The sequence below is a fragment of the Girardinichthys multiradiatus genome, chromosome 5, assembly GCF_021462225.1.
Source record: "Girardinichthys multiradiatus isolate DD_20200921_A chromosome 5, DD_fGirMul_XY1, whole genome shotgun sequence".
Taxonomy (NCBI): Eukaryota; Metazoa; Chordata; class Actinopteri; order Cyprinodontiformes; family Goodeidae; genus Girardinichthys; species Girardinichthys multiradiatus.
Window position 1 is genome coordinate 20,559,356 of NC_061798.1, and position 22,597 is coordinate 20,581,952.

Genomic DNA, 22,597 nt, shown 5'->3' on the forward strand with positions numbered 1-22,597 from the left:
TTGAGTCTAGACTCTAGACTCTATGGGACTCTATGAGCTACATATGAAAATATTTCATTAGTCATGGTCACAAAGAGCCAAATATCATAAGCTAGCTGGAAGATAAAGCTCAGCTTCTGTGATTTCAGTGTATGAAGCGTGACTAAAGTCATTCCTAATTTCTGCTCAAATCAGCTGTAAACAGAAAACCTTAGGGTGGTAAAACCCAGATAAATAATCCAGATTCACTTTTTTGACTGCTCAGTGTCCGCATTCAGACTTGCCTTTCAGCAACCAAAACAGCCTCTTAACCCTTTAATCATTGCTTAACAGTGTAAAATAATCACACTATAATCCACATCAAATGCATAATTCAACTTAACTTTATGATTCCAGTAAAATCTGCCTTACCTGAAGTTGCTGTCACTCATCATGACCAGTACAGATCTTTTTACAATGCAATGTGGATCTCTGTCTCGTCTCTGACTCCTCTCTCCAATCTCCAAATCAGAGATGAAGCAGCGGGAGCAGGAGACCCTCCAGGCCCAATGCTTTCTAAAAGGTTTTTATGTGTGCAACAAAGAAGGGAGAGGCAGTGTTTCGCTTTCATCTTACATGCTCCAGTGGAAAAAGTGGATGCTGGACATTTAAACTCTGAGGCAGCAAAGGCCTTTGTCTTTTTCAGAGGAAAAGGACACTTGGCTTTTCTGGGTCTGGGCTGGACTATAATTTAATTTGTCAAGGCAAATAATAAAAATTATTCCTTTTTTGAAATACATATAGAATGTTTTAAATGATCACGATTTCCAATAACCTAAAGAAAGTTATAGAGCTGAGATGAATCTAAAATTGTAGTGTGCCTGTGAAACTGTTTTAAAATCTTTAGTTGGCATTAAGCTCAACATCACCCTGCTGTACATCTGGCTGAATCGGAATCAATGCTTAGTGTAAAAAAATGCGATATTTTATAAAATTAGAAGGATATTAGATCATTTGTTTTGGTTATTTTTGGAAGTGTTTAGAAATCTGATAGTATAATAATAATAAAAAAAGTATAAAAATAAAAAAAAAGGTCAACTTCGAGGCCATACGTGTTCTCAAACAATGTTAATAAAGGCACAAAACAAAACAAAAAAATCCATCAAAGCAACTGACCAGTAAAATTGTTCTGGAAGAATCAACAATAAGTTAACAAGTGCGGGTGTCAGGATTGGGTGTAAAACAAGCATCTATCTAGAGCTAGGTCTGTCTTCGGATGAAGTAGTAATGAAACTCCATCAAAGAGAAACAACACAGCAAAACATTTTATAGAAAACCTGAAATGTATACTAAAAACCATTTTATACAGGAATGAAGAATTATACCAACTCTCCACAGAAACAGACTTCATGTTTCAGCCATGTTTTTAGATAACAAATATGAAAAAAACCATTCAGACGGGTACCTGTGAGAGATGTAAAAGCCAATGTATGTGAGCGCATTGGGGGGAAAAAAAATAATACTTCATTTTGTTTCAGTGTAATTTATGCGTACGATGTTTTGTTTCTTTGTTTTTATACACCCTTTCTGCAGTCAAGGTCCGAGAGATGCACAGAGAAATCAGCTACTGACTAGAAATGGCAGATTTTACACTTGACTGTCCCTGATTGGTGATCAGACAGTTGGAAGCTATCAAATTGGATCTTTTTTTCCTATCAGTGAATGCGCCACACCTGTATACTAGAATGTTGCCCTGACAACAACAATCTACAGTGTGGAGGTTGTTACTTAGGCTTTGCTGCATTTTCTGTCAGCAAAATGTTTAAAATGAAGGTCAGAGGAAGCACAGAGATGTGAGAGGCTTGGAGGGATGCAGGCTGTTCATCCGGGCTCACATGGCAGGGAATTAGACTTCAGCAGATATCAGGTAAGTTGAATGTATTGTAGTAAAGTTGCTCAACCTTGTTCTTTTGAATGTTCAAAAGAAGGGAAAACTTGCCTTTTTTTCAGCTTGATTTTGAGTAAGTTGCTGTCAACAAATTCTAGATTAACCACTACCCTAAAAGTCTTATTTGTCTTTGTAAAATCATTTGAATAATTCCCCAAATTTCTTCTATTGTTCAAGTAATCAAATAAGTGATTATAAAAATATAATTAGACTTGAAGACTACATAATATAAAATGTTTTGTAGAGAACTGTAATAAATATGAACAAGTTGCATGTGCAACTCACCAGGGCCGCCAATCTGTGAGGTGCTGCGGCTGCGATGCTTGCCGACGATGGCCACGACGCGAGCGCTGATGCTTGAGCGTCTCTTCTTGCTTCCACCGCTTACGGTGCCCAGCGCTGTGTCTGATTGGCTGCCATCTGTGCGCTCCTGCGTGTAGATCTCACCGCTCACACTGGAGCTCTTCATCATGTTCCGGCCCATCGAAGATCGCATCTGCCGACTGTAAGGAAGAGGACACTGCAATAATCTAGGAACTGGTGAGAGTTACTGAGCATGTTCTTATATAATGTTTATAACGATACAATAAATTGGGATAACACAACAGCATGAGCATGATAGAAAATGTTCTTTATTATGCAAAAAGTGAACCAAATAACATGAGGCCTTGACCTTGTAGTTAAATGCACACAACTGGAGATTACAGCTTTTGTAGGGCTAAAACAGGCTGTTTATAAATTTAAGTTCATTCTTCTTAAACAAGCCGCTAAACATGAGCAGCAACAGCAAAGTGAGCGGTGTCGCCTCCTAGGGTTTTGGAGGAGCCAGTGAACGTCAAGTCCCTCAGAGGGTGCCTGTGTGGTGCAGGACAGCGCACCCACACTGCCCCTTTCACTGAGACTTTCTGTTCCCAGTGGTCCAATGACAGCTATGGTCCATTGGTCCAGAGGAGCCAGGGAGAGGGAGGAAAGAGGGAGGGCGGTTTGAGGCCTCTCCACTGCCCCCTGCAGGGGATTTAGAGAATGTCTGGCAGCGCAGCGGTTGGATGAAAGGGGAGAATCCAGGTCTTGAGGGTGGAGGGTGTCCGGGCATTCACGGCACAGGAGGCATGCAAAGAGGGATCTAAGACATGCAAGGGGGGTCACACAATACACAAACACATAGACAGAAGGACAAATAAGATTTCAATGTAAACATGTCTGTAGTTTCTGACTTTTTTATAACATTCAGCTCAATCTTCTTGTTTCTTTAAGTGTGTATACAGTATCTCTCAAAAGTGCACACACTCTTTTTGAAAAGGCCATATTTTTGTAAAACAAATTACACTTTGGGGCTCATCGCATGCTGTAGAGGTAGAGCGTGCGCACCATATCTAAAGGCTAAGAGTCCTCGACACAGACCATCCGGGGTTTGATTCCCGACCCTGGCACTATTGCTGCAGGTCTTTCCCCTCTTCTTTTTCTTCCCATTTCCTGTCTATATACTGTGAAACAAAGGCCACTTGTGCTACAAAAAAGGCACTTTGATCATTTCAAAATTTTTCCACAGATATTGTGACAAATATCCTGTACAATCTAACAAAAAACTAATTTATTGTAGGAAAAACTATATAGAAAAGCTACAATAACCTTGTGGCATGAATGTGCACACTTTGTTGAAGAATATCCTAATTTAATTTTAGCATTCAGTCTTCTTGAACAGCTGCCAAGTATAGCAAATCTGTCAGGGTTTGGACGTTTTTGTGTTTTTTGTTTACCTTTTTCGATGTTTCTTATTTGTGTTTTGTATTCATGTTAGTTGTGGTTTTCTGTTTTGGTTATCTTCTGCCCCCCAGTGTGCTCTCCTCACTCCTAGTTCCCTTGGCGTTGCTTTCCTGTTTATTTTCTTAGAATGGTTTCCTTATTATGATTATTATTATTATTATAGTTCCTGCTTCCCTTCCAGTCTATTCAGTCAGTGTGGTTTAGGTTTGTTTACTTTTGTAGTCAGGGTTTCTTTATGGGTTTGCTAGTTCTTAGGTTATTGTGTTCCCTCCGTTTTCTCAGTTTCCTTTTAGTTCATGTTTATTCTTGATTCTTCGTTTAGGTCTCCTCACTGTCGTGTTAATTAGTCCCTTTCCTCATGCTTTAGTTTTATTAGGTTCACCTGCTCCCTCTGCCTCCCTGGCTCCTGGTCTCACCGGTTCTTAGTTCCTTTGATTACCTATTTTCATTGGTTCTCACTCCACTCTCCCTCAGTATATATGTTTGGTTATTTTCATTGTTCCTCGCTCGGTCCTCCCGTTACTCCCATGCTGGTTCCTGTTCCTTGTCATTTTGTGTCATAAGTTTATCTTTTTGTTATTAAAGCCTCAAGAACCTCATATCCACTATGCTGCAGTCAAGTGTTTTTCTGAATTCCGGTTCCGTTCCTCAACACATGATAACAAAATCTGAACCAGAAATAAAGTTTAGCTGTTCTTACTGGATTGGATATTCACTCATTTGCTTCCTTTAGCTAAAGCTATTATTTACAGAGAGGTTACAAAGGAACCAAATGATGTCAGTGTACAAAGGTAGGAAGGACAAAAACAAATATTAAAGAAAATGTCAGATTATGAGATGGAAACTGGTGAGGGAGGCCAACAGCAAAGAGCATCAGGAATGTTCAACAAGTGCCAGTTATGTTCTGCATGTTTAGGGTTGTTTTTCTTGAGATGGAAATGGGGTTTTTCTCAAGGTAGATGAAATTATTAATAGTTCCAAACATCAGCCAGTTTTGGCCAAAATCTTTCAGTTGTCTGCTAGTGAGCTGAAGATGAAGAGGGATTACAGCATTTAGCATCACAGTGATACCAAACATACATTCAAATCATGAGAATAATGGCCTAATGAGAAGAGCATTTCATTTTGAAATGGCCAAGCCAGTTTTTTCTCCTTCCCTTCTAACAGATGTGTCTGTTTTTTAGCTGAATTGTTAGCTGAATTCTCCAAACATTGTGGAAAATGTTTTCAAATGTTTTTTCATAGTTTCATTCAGTCAAATCCCAAAACAACCATTAGAACTGATTAGTGTTGCACTTTTGAAATCCATTGTACAGTACAGACCAAAAGTTTGGACACACCTTCTCATTCAAAGAATTTTCTACCTCTTGAAGCTCATCAACAGAATGCCAAGAGTGTGCGGAGCAGTAATCAAAGCAAAAGGTGGCTACTTTGAAGAACCTAGAATATAAGACATATTTTCAGTTGTTTCACACTTTTTTGTTCAGTATATAATTCCACATGTGTTAATTCATAGTTTTAATGCATTCAGTGTGAAGCTACAATATTCATAGTCATGAAAATAAAGAAACTCCTTGAATGAGAAGGTGTGTCCAAACTGGTCTGGACACAGAAGGTGTCCAGACCAGTTGGTCTGTACTGGTTGGTATGTACTGTATGTTTTAACTTTTTCAACAAAAGATAAAAAAGTTGCAAAATGTTTGTGGCTTTGATTCAAATAAATTACATAAAACTACTCAAAATAGTAATTATACAGACATTTAGAGCAGGATGGTTAGTGGAAGGTTGTATGCAAAAAGCAAACAAAAGTTAATTTAGAAAGGTTCAGTGTGTTTGTGTTATCCCACACTCCCTATGTTTCCCTCTCCTGTCTGTTTTTTTCATTAAGTTAGACAAATTGGCCTGAAGCACATGACAACATCGATGAACACAGACATCAACAGCCTCCTGTGAATGAAAACTGAGCTATAAAACTGAGCCTGCAGAGCTTTAGTGTCACCAGATTAGATGGAAAACACCTTAAACCTGGTTAGCTGTTATAGTTTGCTCCACAGTGCTGCACATACAATGGACAAACATTTAAATATTTTTTATGTTACAACCACAAACTTGATGTAGTATATTGGGATTTTATGTGAAAACCAGCATATGGTAGTTGAAATTTGGAAGTGGAAGTAAAACATTACAGGATTGGCCAAAACATGTAAAAGGCATATGTGTAATGGAAAACTTGTATTCGACATCACCTAGAACACACCATGGTGGAGTTTAAAGAAGCAGCTCTTTCAGCAGCAGCGACATTACAAGATGAAAAAATGCTAACACTGATCCTTCATCCCAGCAGCTGCAGGGATATTACAATAACTGTTACTATGTAAATTCTTTACACTTGTGATCATCATTTTTTTTTACAAACAGGCAAAACGAAACAGACTCAACTCTCACCTCCGACTCTTTAAAGTGTGAGAGGTTCTGCTTATCCTTAAAAGTGTCTGGACTGATCTGCTCTTAGGCTGTAAAGAACAGGGTCACCTTCTCTTATATTCCCAGACTTCAATATATCAGCCATCTAATAAGCTGCACTACATCAACACCTGGCCCATGGAGGACTACTGGGATTGGGTAATTTGTCCCTGTCAGTGCCCTGGTTCTTGTCACCCAGTGCTGTGTGATTGTGTGTGTGTGTGTTTGAGTTTAATATGCCCCTTTTATATCAGCTTGACATCAGCTAAGCCTAATCATGCCTTGCTTATGTATTTTTTGCCCCAGTTCTTGTTTATCTTCAGATAATTTACTAGTCCAGTCCAGCATTGGATGCTATTGATTTCCAGGCCTGCAGGCAACTCTGTGTTATAAAAAGACATGACTGTGGTGGAAATCAGAGTATGTGCAGGCTTTTACTCAATATAGACTTTAATTTAAAGAAGAACTAGACCCAACTTGTTTAATTCTGTAATGTTTGTCCTAAAACCATCTTATTGCTGCCCTTTTAGGTTTTTTTTTTATATTTAATCTTTTAGCTGTCTAAGTTACGATCCAAGGAATGCTGTGCGCTCAGATACGGAGGCTACGCAGCTTAGTATGGCTCAGTGATCTGCAGGAAACACCTACGCCACTGCTTTCTCTTGCTAAAGTTCCTTGCTTGGTTAGCAGGATGGATTTCTTGCAGTTTCAAGTACACACACAGCATGTATACCCATAAATAAAAGAGTGCTGTGTTTTTGTTTTTGGTTGTGTCCATACAACCATCTTTGAATTCAGCAGGATGTAAAAGTGGGAATGGTAACTTCCATGCTTCTGTGCAAATGACAACGTGTTGCATCAGCTGTGAAACCTACATCTTAAAGCTGTGTAGGGCTGCTGAGACCTGTTGATGTAATTGATTATGTCAGTAGTAGTAATTTTCACCCACGCCTGGGTGTGCTAGTTTCAGTGCACATCATTAATTCAAAATTCAACTGCAGTAACCACGTTAAACCCTTAGAGGGCAGCCCCCAGATGGTTTTAGGACAAATATGGCAGAATTAAACAAGTTTACATGATATTACAAAAAATAGCACAGTAGCATAAAGATAGCACCCTTAAGGCCCAATTTATAAAGTTTATCTGCAAAAAAAAAAGTTGATTTGGGGTTTAGTTCCCCTTTAAATCTTTCTTGCTTCAACTCTGCCTCCTGTCTGTTTGGCTATATTTAGGCCCTACAAACCAAAACAGACAGAAGGGACCAAAAGTTTGGGAATACTTCAAGTTAGGCAATGATAAACAGTGTTTACATGCTCTGTGAGGTTTAATTGGAAACCGCAGCTGCAGTAGTTCAATGAGCAGCTAAAGATACCACCTTTATGGGCCATCAACGAGCCAGAAAAAGTAAAGCTGTGTTTTTTTTTAGCTCTGAGGTCAGACAGGTTGTCTATCTGCCAGTTTTCCCTTATATTAGTGATTAATTGAAATATTTAGATTCACATTTGAAAAATGTTTTGTTAATGTGCAGACTTTGTGCAGCCAACCCCATCAATTGTACTTCATCATATTTTAACCTATTTTAAATCTAGCAGATGACATAAATATTTCAATTTAGCATTTAACATTTTTCCTGAGATCAACAACAAGCTGTGGTCATTATGTCATAAAATGTGGGTTTTTGCTTTTTTCTCAGTCATGAGAGATGGAGACATCGATTTTAGAGGGGGTGGAGAATTCTTGTTACCTGGACTCCCTTGTGTCTCCTGCTACAGTGTGTCTCCTGCGCTTCAACTCCTGAGAGAAGCATCTCTGTTCTTCTGCTTCCCTCTTTTTTTCCTCCTCTCTGTTCACATCCCACGAGATCCTCCTGTCCTTCTTGTCCTCCTCTAAAGACTTGGATCTAATTTTGTTTTTAAGTTGCCCAATTTGGTGAGTTTGTGTGATTGTTTGTATGTGATGGTGTGTGGCGCACAAGAGACAGAACATGCAGATGAACAGAAACATGCATCATGTAGGAAAAAAAAACAGTTATTAGCATGCAGTTCAAAAAAAAGTTAAATATTGTTCTGGTGCAAGCACCAAAAGACTGACCTGAGCCGTCCCCCGGGCCGCTCTGATTGTATTGACATATAACTGGTGCTACTGAGGCGAGAGGCACTGCTGGCACGGGAGAGAGCTGATACGTCGCTCATGTCGCTGTCAGAAGATCTGGCCGACATGTTGTCACTGCTGCGCCTCTGCTCTGCGTACATCTTTGGACAGAGCACTGGTGGGTTAATCTAATTTATGCTAAACTAAGGATCAAAAGCCACATTCTGGATCAGTGATCAAAAGCCTCCAAGAAGAGGGGTTGGAGATACATACCTCCCGCTTGGTCTGGAGGTCTTTTTGAGAGTCGTGGGAGGCTGAAGGCCGGTAGGAATGTACTTTCATTGGCAGCTGTCGGGCTCGCTCCTCCACCACTAGGGCTAAGACACATAAGAGCAAAAAATAACGCTAGGTATAGAAAGTGAAAAAAAAAAAATCAAACCTTCAAAAAAAGCATTTATTCAGACAATCTCTAGCATCTTGGTTCTGCAGAATAAAGTTCCCAACACTAGGTGGACCACAAAATGCACTGGATACAAGCCGTGCTATGGACGATAACAGTTACAGGTATCTTTAAGCTTTTACAAATGTACATGACATGAATGCAAATAAAAAATGAATCAACCTGGAAAATAAATATTAATTTTACCTAATAACTCACTTGTGTACAAAAAAAAAATACATTTTATGCCATTTTTATTGTTGTGATCTAATATTCTAGACTTAAATGTTGTGTTTTCATTAGGCTGTAAGTAGAAGATTTTATATTATTAGCAGAATTAAAGGCTTGAAAATATCTGTTTATATTACATAGATCTTATATAAACCAACAATACATGTTTCACTCAATGAGCTAAGTTACTGAAGAAAATTAACTTTTTAATAGTACTCTAATTCACCGAATGGGTCTGTATGTTAAATTCTGACTTTTGTGTAGTTTTAAAGTTTTTGTTAATATCAAGCTTTTTTATTGTGATTACGGGTTGAAAAACATACCTTGCTCTATGCTGCTGCTCTTCGCAGGGAGCTGTGGAAGCTGCCGACCCCTGCGCCCAGATATCACCGTTGGAGAAGGGCTGCAATGTGGGTGTGCTCTAACAAGAAGCATCAAAAACACAAAAACAGGTGGAATAATGCAATATAAATCAAATTACTTATTTAAAAAACTGAATCACAGGAGAAACAAACTGACATCTGCAGAAAAGGTGAAGAGTAAAGTTAAGACAGCAGGAAAAAGAGTGAAGGAAAATATCTGGGTATGTTTAATACACAAGCTACAGATTGTTCTAGAAAGGTTAGGCATCCTAAAACAGCACATGTACTAAACTACTTGACTAAAAATATCTACACAAACACAGTTGGGAAGCCGGGGGGGTTAACACAGGTAACAGCATGCACCTGTCCGGTCGCGGTGAGTTAGGACAGGAACCTGATAGCACTGTCTGTACAAAGGGCCTCAGGGGGGCCCCTCTCCCTCTACTGCCCCTCAGGATAGAGGTGGGCTGAATTCGACTGTTGGCAGCAAATTAAAATAACTGATGAAGAAAAAAATATATTAAACTATCTAAAGACAGCAAAATATAGCAGAAAGTTTTACTTCTCTCTGGGTCCCGTGTTCATACCGTTTTGCTGCGATACAAAGACACTCTACAACAACCAATAAATGAAATGTTCCTGTGATTTTGACTATTGTGAGCTGAGAAATAATTTTAAAGACATTAAGTCAGCTGGGCGTTACTTTCGTTAACATCAAGAAGATTTTTACTAGAGATGCCCCAATCAATTGCCTAGAGATCAGAATTAGTTGAGATTTTTCTGTTCCTTATCCAGGTCATTAAATGCATCAAACTCTTCCACCATATTTAGTCTATAAATGCGTCAGCCAACCGCATATACTTTGTTGTATATTTGTTTAAGTTTAATAAAGATCAGATACAGGTTATGGACATATGGTTTGATGCATGGACTGGGAAAATCTTTTACATTTTTGTTGTATTCAAAACTTCTACCTCTATCAAAGAATCAGCAGGAAAGTTTCTCTCTTTTTTGTTGTAGTCCTTAGAAAGAAAACGAGAATTGATCAAAATCAAAACTGGCAGACCTGAAATAAGCAAAAGCCTGATCAGTGCATCTCTATAATGTACCAGTCCTGACTATACAGTGATGAGGTCCACACTGAACAACCTATAGGAAGGGACGTAGGGGGAATTTTGTAATCTTAAAACTGCAAGTTAAATTCATCTACCATGATTTGTCTGTCACACTTCCAATAAAGCTTCTCCCATTCATGGGTATAGCACCTCCTGAAGTGGCCATGGAGATGTGAATTAGGCCTCCTTGCCATCACCCTAATCTTTAGTTCCCTCCACAAATCCTCAGAAAGATTTAAGTACAGACTGTGGCTTTGCTGCTCTGAATGTTAATGTTACCTACAGTCAAAAGTAACATGTCAGTTGAATTTAAAGATTACTTTAAAGCTAAATTTGCCAGGAGTTTGAGACTTAACTGTGTATGTATAGCACTGTCATCTCATAGAATTTTACAAGACAAACAGATTCAATTCATATTCAATTATATAGCATCCACATCAATTTACTCTGATATAGTCCAGTCATATAGTCAGATTCAGATCCAATTACATACAGTCCAATCTGAATAATATAGCAGTCAAATTCAGTTGATCATATAATGATGGTTAATAAAAAGTTATTTATCTCTAGAAGAGCATTTTAATTTCAATTCAGTTCAGAACTATTTCCATGCTGATTCATTTGACAATAAAATTGTTGTCAAAGAGGTAAACAAGCACTCACATAGTAGCTCAGTGACCTCAGATGTGACCCCTGAAGATCAAACTCTAGTGTGTGGTGTTGTAATCACATCATCATAGAGAATTAAACTACATATCATAACAATACCAACAGATCTAACGAGTGTAAGTGTTTAGAGTCAATTCAGAAAGAATGAAGTAAAGTGGTGACAATGAGAGCAGAGGAAACTGATAAAATGAATGAATCAATGAATGAATCAATGAATGAATGATCTTACCTGTCCCCTTCTAGACTTTTTCTGCTGCCCCACGGACAGTTTAGACTGGATGAATTAATACTCTCCCTGTTTCGACAACCCCCCAAAAAAGAGGAAGACAAAGAAGAAGAGTATGGAAAACAGCCACCCCTTAAATGTGAGCTGAATGTTGCCTGAAGATACAAAACTAATAAAGATCCTACAACTTTAAAACTGATGCTGAACTTTGTAATATAACTGAAAACTGCACATGTAAACTCTTTTCTTTTCTCTAATAACAATGTTGAACTGAAAAAAAGTGCTTAAAAGCCAAAGTGACAGCAGGATTTCAGCAGAGAAGCAGGCACAGCAGAATAAATTACAAAGCTTTAGAATATTTATGGGAAAAAGGAAAGAAAAGCACCGATCACAAGGTTTGTGATGCTTTATATCAAGGTTGAGCTTTAAGCAGCAGGAAAAGCTTCCAGAAGGAAAAATCAAGGAGGTTTCAGGAAGGCAAAACAGAAGCAAGGAGTAGGAAGACAGCAGATGGGAAGGCAGGCCTGATATACCTCTCTTCCTCTGGGGCCACATGTTCTACTAAGATCCTGGGGCTTGGGGGAGTCCTGTGGGGCAAAGAATTGGAGCACCTAGAGAGGCAGGAGGAGGAGCATTCCAGGGTGAGAACACCAGGAGATTTTGTTAGTAAAAGCCATGAATTCACTGCACATATCATGGCAGAGTATCAGAAAGACAGCAGAAACATGAACCATCTGGAATCATAGGGAATCAGAACTACAAAGAAAAAGTTTAAGAAAACTTCGATCATGCTGTTTGGCTGTACCTTAATGTTATAACCAACAGTCAGGTGGATGCTAAAAATTTATGTGTAAACACATGATCAGAAAATTATATATGAAGGACTCCTCTAATGCGTACTGAGATAACTTCCAAATGTAATGGTATTAAAAAAACTAGCTCTGTTGGAAAATCCCAAATCCATGAATTATGCTTAAAATTATTTAATTTAACAATTTTGGCGAAGTGTGAGTAATTATATAAAACTGGCACAAATACAATTACTGTAAAGAAAGAAAGACCAAGGAAATACTTTTGACAAGATTATACAAACCCCTGCATTGGATTTTATAGTCTGTAATAAAGCCTCCAACATATTTTCCTAAACTCAACCAACTTATTTTGCCTAATTGACAATAATAATTGGTAATTATATTAACATCTGATTTATTCCATCTCTCTTCACCAGCTGCATTTAGCAAATTCATTAAAAAATGAACAGTTCAGAATACTCTTCGTCACCAGCATCTAATATGGCTGTAGTCTAGACTGTAAATATTGTTAAGATGGTAACCTCTGAGGGATCCTTACATACAAGAGCAGTTGAAGTGTAGCAAATGAGAACGGATTTAGTATCAGGTTGCATTTGGGAGGTTTTCCTTCTCAATACGAGTTACAGTGCCTTATGAAATTATTCGAGCACAAACCTTAGTGTATTAGATTGAGATTTTTTGTGATGGAAGTGCATAAAGTGGCCCAACTGTAAACCTACCAGGACACTGCCGTCAGCCTAAACTGACAGGCCAGGTAAAGAAGGCATTAATCAGAGAAGCAGCCAAGAGGCCCATGGTAACTCCGGAGGAGCTGCAGAAATCCACAGCTCAGACTGTAGAAGCTGCCGACAGTTATTAGCCTAGTGCACTACAAATCTGACCTTTGTGGACGAGTGGAAAGAAGAAAGAAATTGTTGAAAAAAAAAGTTATAAGAAATCTGGTTTAGATAAGCAGGTCCATGTGTTAGAAAGGCACAGTTTAGACCTTATTCTAACTGAGAATTAAGACTTGGAAATTGTTGTTCACAGATGCTCTCCATCCAACCTGACTGAGGTTGAGCGATTTTGCAAAGAAGATTGGGCAGAAATCTCAGGGTCTAAATGTTCAAAGTTGGTAGAGATATATGGCAATAGACTTTACATTTTCCATCCTCTTCACATTGTAGAACTACTTTGTGTTGGTCTATTACATGCCATCTCAATTATTTGCATTAGCATTTGAGTTTTTAACATGACCAAATGTAAAAAGGCTCAAGGGCTATGAATAGGTTTGCATACCACTGTACATATTTTCTGTAGATAAATTCATTAATTGGTCTGTAAATTCAAAACACAGGGAAAATGTTTTAAACTCTCATTTGAGATACATTTGTCTCCCTGTATCCTTTGAAGTTATATGACCAATTGTAAATATTACATATATTGGTACAGATATTACCGATATTAATATAAGCCATTCCATATTTATCATTTTGCATAACAGTGTTCAAGGGAATTCAGACAGAATTCAGTCTTAGTCTCCAATCATCAGGATTTGCAAGATAGTAATTAACATGAAACTGTTTAAATGCAAATACCATGAAAATAAGAATACAGTATAAATGACTTTGCCTTCCTTATAAACACCGTGTAAATGTTGTTGAAATAGTAAAAGTTGTCCAAACAAAGATGTCTAAAGGTGGTTAATTATGGCAAAAAAATTAAAAGGGTTGACCAAATGGGCCAACCAAGTAGGACTTTCAACATCTTCGTCAAGACTCAATTTGTAGAGGATACATCAGCCCAAAATGAAACATTTTCAATGTCTTTTTTCCGGGCTAGAAAGGTTCAGTCTGAAACAAAAGACCAAACATTTGACATCAATGTTTGCCAGTTGTTTAGGGTGAAAGGTTTTTCACGAAGCGTTTGTGTGCAACAAGTTGGGAGTGGAAATATGCTATGAGGGGGGCGAGGCACATGACATGAGATGGAGTAAAAACATGCATTATCTTTAAAACCAAAACCACTGAATGACACCATCTCTGTACAGACACATCTGAAAAGCTTAAGAATATAACTATTGCTTCATGTTGAGCCACCTGATTCATACACTGTATTCATTTTTGTGGGATACCTGTCTCTGTCAGAGGAGTGAAAGTTGGTGTCTGGTCTCAGACATGTGGTGCTGGCACTCCTCACTCTGTCCAGGGATGGCTGCAGGTCGCTGCAACGCCACAACATGGCAGCAGAACAAGGCAGGCAGAGAAACAGAGATGAAGACAAGATCAGCGAGATCCGAGGCGTGATAATAAAGAGGAGAACGATTTTTAAAAATGCGAGAAGGAGAGAGAAAGGAACTAATTTAGACACACTTAAGAAGAGGAGAGGCATAAATTAATAGGAGGGGGAGGGGCTATCAGACAGTGCATATAATGTGCTGATGCTACATTTATCATAGCTAGTCATTCCTAGCGAGCAAATACTAAGAGATCACTGAGATGGTAGGCTGCTCAGTTGCCCTGGAAACCAGGTTTCAGAGGCAGAAGAAATGGTTTGTGTGAGTGTGTAATTGGTTCACTGATATTTGGATAGATCTGTACATTTGTGCCATGTCACTTTGACATCATGTGGCTTTAAATGGATGCCATCGCAAAACACTGCATGATATAAATGCTGAAAGTGTTAGCCCTGCAGCTAAACAAAGAACATTCAACCACATGAAAACAAGCACTTTCACAAGTCAGTGAATAACATTTGAATCAACCACTGCAAATGGCGAATGCAAATAACACAAAATACAGACACAAATGCCTTTCCAGAAAAGGGCACAAAAATGAACCAAGTAATATAGCTGGGGTTCAGTCGAATACGTTCCTTTTTTCACCTTAATGAGTGAACTAACCTTGAAATGACAGCCATAACAAGTAAGCATGGGCTGGAGGAAAACTACCTCCAGAAATTACACAATAATAAAAATGTAAAACATAATCGAATTGCTTTTATTCAAAACCAAAAGCAATGATTTTGTTGTTTCTTAACTTTTAAACTTTTTCAGCCCATAATGGCAAAAAAGGAAAGACAAAATTGGGGGTATTATTTCCCCTGGTTTATGTCCTCATAATGCCTTTGCTAATATTTCAGTTTTTGTGTCCTCAAAAACACTTCTGTTTCTGTTTTTAGCGCTAGCTTTATTTTTTATAAAGTGGTGATAAGAATAAGACCTGTTACTGTAAAAGAAACCCTTTGCATTTGGTGAGATATTTTGAAGCTCAAATATTGATGTGCATCCATTGTTTGTATTTGCTGTACACTGTTCTAGTTAATAAGGAATTGGGTTTGTACATTTGGATAATCTTTAATAATATTTTTGGGAGCAGTTGAATTTGTTTGACAAGATAAAGTATGCCAAAAATCATGAGTTAACTGAAAAAAATCCAAATTAAATGATCTAAATCTAATTCTAAAAATTTGTTTAGATTGCATTGAATATTCATTAGCATTAATCTCAACACAAGTGGAACTGCCTTTTGCCTCCTCTAGTTGGATCTTGTAGTTAAGGTTTGATTGACCATGATCAAGACATCCTTGGTCACCAATCAGTTGATATACAGTGGCTTTAATTGATCTACACACATAGTTACAATGCAAGGTTTGTGTCATGTAACAACAAATGCAAAGGTAAACAATTTCACGTTTTTCCCCCTTTTAAGGTGAATTAAACTAGTATGACTCAATTGCAACATTAAATGACACCTTTTAGAGGGAAGGACAAAATATAAAGACTTAATGTGATTGAACACCTTTATTATATTAATGCTTTGTTGAGGCACCTTATGTTCAGTTTCAGCCTTGCTGAAGCTGATTAAGCTATGTGCACTGGTTAGGCCATTCCAGAACCTTAATCATCTTCTGGTGGACCAATTCTTTTTTTTGGGAATTTTGATGTATGTTTAAAGTCATCTCTGTGCTGAAACATTATGTCCCCCTTTATTACCAGCTATCTAAAAGAAGCCTGAATGTTTTTAGGCAGCATTTTAACAGCGGTGTGTAGACTTTTTTATCCACTGTTGATTGCAAAAGAAGATTGTTAGTTTAAAGCTTGACTAATGGTTTGCAGCTTTAAATTAGTTGTCAGTCAAGAAAATGTAAAACCATGTTTCACACTGGTGACAGAATGACAGCGGAGATGTGTGAAGTTGGCTCTGTTCTTACCTAACTGTGACCTCGTCTGTGAACCTGAGCACACGGTGTGTGAGGATGCTACGAGGCAAGGTGGCACCCCCCTCCTGTCTGGTATATGGCTTACTCTTTAGGCATGCTGGGAGGGTGGAGCTGTGTGCCAAACACCCGCATGCAGAGAAAGGCAAAGGAAAACCAAATGACACATGCAAGTGACAGAGTGAAGCAGCAACTAAATGAAGTTGGGTTTAGGGAATGAAAGTCCACATCACAGCATAACACATATAGTGCACTGAACAAGTATTCACTTCTTACTGATGAACTGTTTTTTTGCCTTTTTGTCACACATAAATGCATCAAACTAATTTCAGTATTAGACAAAAGTAATTTTATTTCACCGAGAAACAAAAACTAGCCATACCAATGTGGAGCAATGTGAATCGCACCCCACCCTTGTTAAAACATGAGTTAACTGCGATTAACCACATTCTTTGGAAAGTTGAGTTCAATTTTACAAGCCACACAGAGGCCTAATTATACTGAGCCTGTACAGGGACGTTGAAAAAACTTTCTTGTACGCACCAGAATCTTTTAGCTGTGCACAAGATACTTTCTTATGCACACCAGATAGTTATTTTTCATTGATGTTAAAGATGGGTGCCAAATAGACTCTGTCAAACATTTTGAAAATGTGAAATATACAAATTATTTAAATATTGTTTTAGTGCATTTTGTTATGTCTATAATTTTTGTGAAGTTTGAAATTACCTGCTGCGCATGTAAAAGTATCTGGTGCGAACAAGATAGCTTTTTAATAAGTTTTTCATTCAATGTACCTTTACGGGGCTCCCTATGATTACTATCCAGATATACACAATCAAAAAATCCAGAAACCGAACCTGTCGGAGGTAGGCTCACAGAATGCAACATATGTCCTTGATCTGAAGCAATTCAGAAACAAATGACAAAGAAAGAAACTGGAATCTATCTACAAAAAGTTACAATGTTATTTATAAGCCTTTGCCAGATGCAATGCGAGCCACTATCGGAAAAATTGTGAAAACATGGAACAGTTGGGAACTTTCCCAGGATTGGGAGGCCTCACAAAAGTATTCTAAGAGCACATTGCCAACTCATGCAGGAGGTCACAAAAACCCTAAACAACATCTAAAACTGGGTTCTCCGACCTTTGCTCACCACAGACTGAACTTGCTCTCCCAGGTTGGGAGGTGGGAGGTGAAGATACCCACCATCCAACCACAAAGCAATGACACACCCTTGGGCCCACCGGAAGCTCTATCCTGCATATTGGTTCACGAGATTGTCTTCCTTCTCGCTTTTGGTCTGTAACTTAATACTTCTCAAGCGCACTGGTGGAAGCACACAAATACTTCAAAATAAAACTGGAATAAAGTTAGTGTTTATGATTTAACAGTGAGAAAGAAACTTGTCCAAACTTGTGTGGGAGAGTTCCAAGGTGAAAAGTATAGGGTAAGAACGCTGTCAAAAACAATGTGTATGTAAAGACGGAAATGTGTGCATATTAGTCAATAATTGTGCATAAGTAAAATCCAAAAGAGGTATTGTATATTTTCTCTATAAGAATACAGACTAAAATGTTACAGCTTCAAGAAATTACAAACATAAAGTTCAAGTTTACAGTTGTGGTTTATTCTTTATGAATACAATATGCTTTAACAGTTTGTGAATACGATTTCTTTTCTTTGAGAATAAGAATTTACATCATCAACTTGGTGTCACGTGATCTCAGGCTCAGAATATAGTGGGTGGAGTTATACAATGATGTACAGTAGGTGGCAGTATGCACCTCTGAATTTGTTGCGAACCGCCAGCAGAAGAAGAAAAGAAGAAGAAGGAGAAACAGCAGCACTAGTGCCAAAAGAACGGACAGGATGGAGTAGAGCTGCTGCTCCTCCACAATGAGAGGAGCTATTTAAGGTGCTTCGGGCATCTGGTAAGGATGCTCCCTGGATGTCTCCCTATGGAGATATTCTGGGCATGTCCAACAGGAAGGAGACCCCGAGCAAGAGCCAGGAAACGCTGGAGCGACTATGTCTCTCGGCTGGCCTGGGAATGATTGGGTTCTCCCAGAAGAACTGGAAGAGGTGACTGTGGAAGAAATGTGTGGGCTTTCTTACTCAAGCCGCTGCCGTTGGATCGAGGTCTACGTATACTTATAACACTTCTTAAAAACATGAGCTGGGGATGTAATCTTGAAAATTAAACTGCTTGAAAATAGTGTCCTATCCCATCCACATACATTTGCAAGAAAAAGATAGACATTTACATAATTTATTTTTATTATTATTATTATTTAGGTAGATGTGGTTGAATGTTGCCTGACTTCTACATAGCTTACAGATGAGCTAAATACTTTCAAATTAATAGCTTGTGTCTGATAGCACTCGTCAATAGTTAAAATATATGTTTCTTAGTTAATGTTTCTTAACCAGCTAGCTGGTTAAGAAACAAACTGCTTGTGTGCTTCACTGACAACAACTAGTTTTCCATGTTGAAGTACAAAATTTCAGTAGCCTAAGGACTCATAATTCTGGCAACACTTGTTGTCTGGGAACTGCTATGTGTCTGGTCCATTAATTTTCAGATTTCTTTAAAAACCACCATGTCTTCCTTAAATAACTGTTTTTAACACTTCAATGCTTTCCCTGATAGTCCTACATATTTCTCCATTATTCCATACTTTTTTTGTCTTCCAAGATTAATGGCAAGTACATTTGCAACATTACAAAGACCGTCACTACTGGCATTTATTGACTTTGTCAAATGGTGATTATGAAATAAAACCTGTAAAATGACCAGAATTGAAAAAGTGACCCAAATTTACCTTAAGTGGCATCTGAACACAACTTAACACAAATCATTTCACCCATATTCCAATTCATACTTTTGTCACTTTTGAGAGCTCCTTCCCATAAGATGTTTCGTATTGAGTGTTCATATGGGGATCAAATGGGGATCAGAATCAGAATCAGTGGAAACTGGGTGCATTAGATCTTGTGAAAATACATGTATATATAAAAAGATTTCTAGACTCATTAAAATACATATATTCCAAGAGATAAGCTAATCTACAATGCTTTAGTAAAGGGGCACAAGATGATTTGTTTACAACATTGAAATTGAAGAGATGAAGGGGAAACACAGGTATGAAACAGGTGTACAAAATGGTGATGGGGTGAATTAACCCAGACCTTCTTCTTCAACAACGTGACCACAACGCACACAACAGTGGGAGGTTAGCTGTACAACCAAAAACGATCCACCAATTTCATGAATGAATATTTGAAAAACAAGACAAGCACAGAGTAAAGAAGGAAAGACAAGACAGCCTTTTGAGCATAAAACGCTTACCTGTAAATGTCTTTATGGATACCATTTACTAAAAGGGGCATTTTTGGGGGGAGCGTGTTGCAGTATCTACCTATGCTCCTGGTTGAATGAGTAGGAACCATGCACATTGAAAGCAAGACAAGAAAAAAAGCGGAAAATAGAGAAAATATCTCAGAGAAAACGCAGGGAAATGATGAACAAAGCTATGTGTTCTTTGAGGTCAGGAACTGGGTAGGCTTCTAACCCACTTATATATTGATCAATGGATTTTGTGCATTTTTATGAGGCAGTAGTGGAAACCTAAACAAATCCAAAGTGTACTGCAGCTTCTTGGCATAAATGCAAAATCGCTTGATGGTGCAGTAAATAAAAAACATTTAACACATTCCTTTTACACCAAAAAACATCTGTTAAGATGTAGTTGTTAAAGTATGATGGTGACCATTAAAACAGCTGAATGATGGTTATACCTGTTGGTGTGTAGGCACTCAGCACTGCCACCTCGAATTGATCTGTGCATCTCCAGGACCTCACTGTCAGTGCCATGACGATGGGTGAACAAATGAAAATGGCCCGGGAAAACATAAAAGAACAGGATGGCAATGCAAATGAGCAAAGTGGATTTATGAATGGTAGAAAGCAGGAAAATAATTCTCATATTATAATTATATCTATAACAAACACAGTTAGTAGAATTAGTAGAATTAGTTTGGTGAAATCAGATTAAACACAAAAACAATTAAGCAAAGTAAGATGCAACCTTCACAAAACATTACTAACCCCTAAATATTTTAGGGCTTCATAGCTTTAAATGTTGTAACCAAAGTCACTGATAGAAGACTGCTTTAGAAATTTCTTCATCATGATGTATCAAGACATTACAATATTAAGTTACCTGTCCTCTGAATACTCAAAGTCGGAGTCACCGGAGCGCTGGTGCTCCAGGGAGGACTCGTGGTAATGTGACGGGGAACGTGAGTGGTGGCGGTTATGATGAATCTCATCCAAACTCCTGAAGAAAATAAAAATATTTACATTTACATGTAAGAAAATTGTATTTATGAGGACAATTCATGAGGACAATTAAATCGAGGCATGTGGTGTTGTCCGGTATGGTGGAGCCAGGGTCCCACCCTGGAGCCAGGCCTCGGGTCAGGACTCGTCAGAGAGCGCCTAGTGGCTGGGTTGCTCCTCGCGGGATCCGGCCAGTCCATCCCCCAATGGGCCCACCACCTGCAGGGGGAACCATGAGGAACCCGTGCAAAGAGGATCGGGTAGCGGACGAAGATGGAGACCTCGGCAACCTGGTCTCCGGATGCTTAGACTGGCTCTAGGTACGTGGAATGTTACCTCACTGGGGGGGAATTAGGTCAAAAGATATCGACTAGAAATAGGCAGGCTAGCCTTTGGGCTTTGGAATCGAGCTCCTCAGGAGAGATTGGACTCTCTTCTACCCTGGAGTGGCCCGCGGGGAGAGGTGGCAGGCTGGAGTGGGTTTGCATGTTGCCCCCCAACTAAGCCGTCTCATGTTGGGGTTTACCCTGGTGGATGAGAGGATTGCATCCCTGCGACCTTTGGGTCGGGGACAGGTCTCTCACTGTTTTTTTGGCCTACTGGATCTGCTGGAAGAGGAGAAAGCTGGACAGACTTGGCAGGTCCAAGCATATAGTGAGGGTCTGCTGAGAACGTCTGACGGAGCCCTCGACCAGGGATGTATTCAACTCCGACCTCTGTGAGAGCTTTGACCAAATTGCAGGGGAGGTTGGAGACAGAGTCCGAGTCCTATTGTCAATGCTGCCGCCCGCAGCTGTGGCCATAAGGTCTGCGGTGCCTGTTGCCGGGGCAATCCCCAAACCCGGTGGTGGACACTGGGAGTAGGGGATGCTGTCAAGCTGAAGGAGTCCTATCGGCTGTGGTTGGCTTGTGGGACTCCTGAGGTTGCTGACGGGTACTGTGAGGCCAAGCATGCCACGGCCTGGGCTGTGGCAGAGGCAAAAACCCGGGCCTGGGAGGAGTTGGGTGAGGCTATGGGGAAGTACTACCGGTTGGCCTCTAAGTGATTCTGGGAAACTGCCCGGCACCTCAGGAGAGAGAAGCAGTGCATTGCCAACACTGTTTACATTGGAGGTAGGTAGCTGCTGATCTCGACTGGGGACATTATCGGGTGGTGGAAGGAGTACTTTCAGGATCTCCTCACTCCTGCTGCCACGCCTTCCCTGATGGAAGCAGAGACTGAGGACCCTGGGTTGGACTCTTTCAACACCCAGGTTGAAGTCACCGAACTGGTTAAAAAGCTCCACGGTGGCGTGGCTTCGGGGGTGGATGAGATTCACCCCAAGTACGTAAAGTCTCTGGATGTTGTGGGGCTGTCATGGTTGACACGCCTCTTCAACATTGCGTGGCGGTCGGGGACAGTGCCTTTGGACTTGCAAATTGGGGTGGTGGTCCCCCTTCACGGAAGGGTGACCGGAGGTGTGTTCCAACTATATGGGGATCACACTCCTCAGCCTCCCTGGTAAGGCCAATGCCAGGCTATTGGAGAGGAGAGTCCAGTCGATAGTCAAACCTCAGCTTCAGGAGGAGCAGTGTGGTTTTCGTCCCGGCCGTGGAACACTGGATCAGCTCTACCCCCTCTGTAGGGTACTCGAGGGTTCATGGGAGCCCAACTGGTCCACATTTGGTTTGTGGACCTGGAGAAGGTATTCGTCTGTGCCCCTTATGGGGCCCTGCGGAGGGTGCTCCAGGAGTACAGATTTGGGGGCCCTTTATCATGGGCCATCCGGTCTCTGTACAAGCGGAGCAGGAGTTTGGTCTGCATTGCCGGCACTAAGTCGGACATGTTCCCGGTGCATGCTGGACTCCAGCAGGGCTGCCCTTTGTCACCGGTCCTGTGCATAACTTTTATGGACAGGATTTCTAGTCGGAGCCAAGGATCGAAGGGGGTTCGGTTTGGGTACTAGTGGATTTTGTCTCTTCTTTTTGCAGATGA

At 39.7% G+C, this 22,597-nt stretch overlaps 1 protein-coding gene and 1 long non-coding RNA gene across 22 annotated transcripts in view; one reads left to right on the forward strand and one right to left on the reverse strand.

The window, feature by feature from the left end:
- rims1b (regulating synaptic membrane exocytosis 1b) overlaps nucleotides 1–22,597 on the reverse strand; it is a 107,700-nt gene that overhangs the window by 15,987 nt on the left and 69,116 nt on the right. For 5 of the 21 annotated variants that reach the window (XM_047365035.1, XM_047365036.1, XM_047365033.1 and 2 more), the window contains 13 exons: nucleotides 20,504–20,620; nucleotides 20,079–20,141; nucleotides 19,630–19,707; nucleotides 16,270–16,389; nucleotides 14,192–14,281; nucleotides 11,800–11,877; nucleotides 11,270–11,335; nucleotides 9,620–9,733; nucleotides 9,218–9,315; nucleotides 8,498–8,601; nucleotides 8,225–8,385; nucleotides 7,878–8,033; nucleotides 2,192–2,409 (listed from right to left, as the gene is read on the reverse strand). In XM_047365035.1, coding sequence (XP_047220991.1) covers nucleotides 2,192–2,409; nucleotides 7,878–8,033; nucleotides 8,225–8,385; nucleotides 8,498–8,601; nucleotides 9,218–9,315; nucleotides 9,620–9,733; nucleotides 11,270–11,335; nucleotides 11,800–11,877; nucleotides 14,192–14,281; nucleotides 16,270–16,389; nucleotides 19,630–19,707; nucleotides 20,079–20,141; nucleotides 20,504–20,620 — 1,463 coding nt within the window. Of the gene's footprint in view, nucleotides 1–2,191; nucleotides 2,410–2,516; nucleotides 3,030–7,877; nucleotides 8,034–8,224; nucleotides 8,386–8,497; nucleotides 8,602–9,217; nucleotides 9,316–9,619; nucleotides 9,734–11,269; nucleotides 11,336–11,799; nucleotides 11,878–14,191; nucleotides 14,282–16,269; nucleotides 16,390–19,629; nucleotides 19,708–20,078; nucleotides 20,142–20,503; nucleotides 20,621–22,597 lie in introns of those variants that run through there. The other 16 variants (XM_047365052.1, XM_047365037.1, XM_047365039.1 and 13 more) reach the window with 16 other exon arrangements.
- On the forward strand, nucleotides 1,667–11,789 carry LOC124868173. The gene is made up of 4 exons (XR_007038266.1): nucleotides 1,667–1,885; nucleotides 2,195–2,446; nucleotides 9,245–9,346; nucleotides 11,284–11,789. It is a non-coding gene; the product is annotated as an uncharacterized LOC124868173 (long non-coding RNA).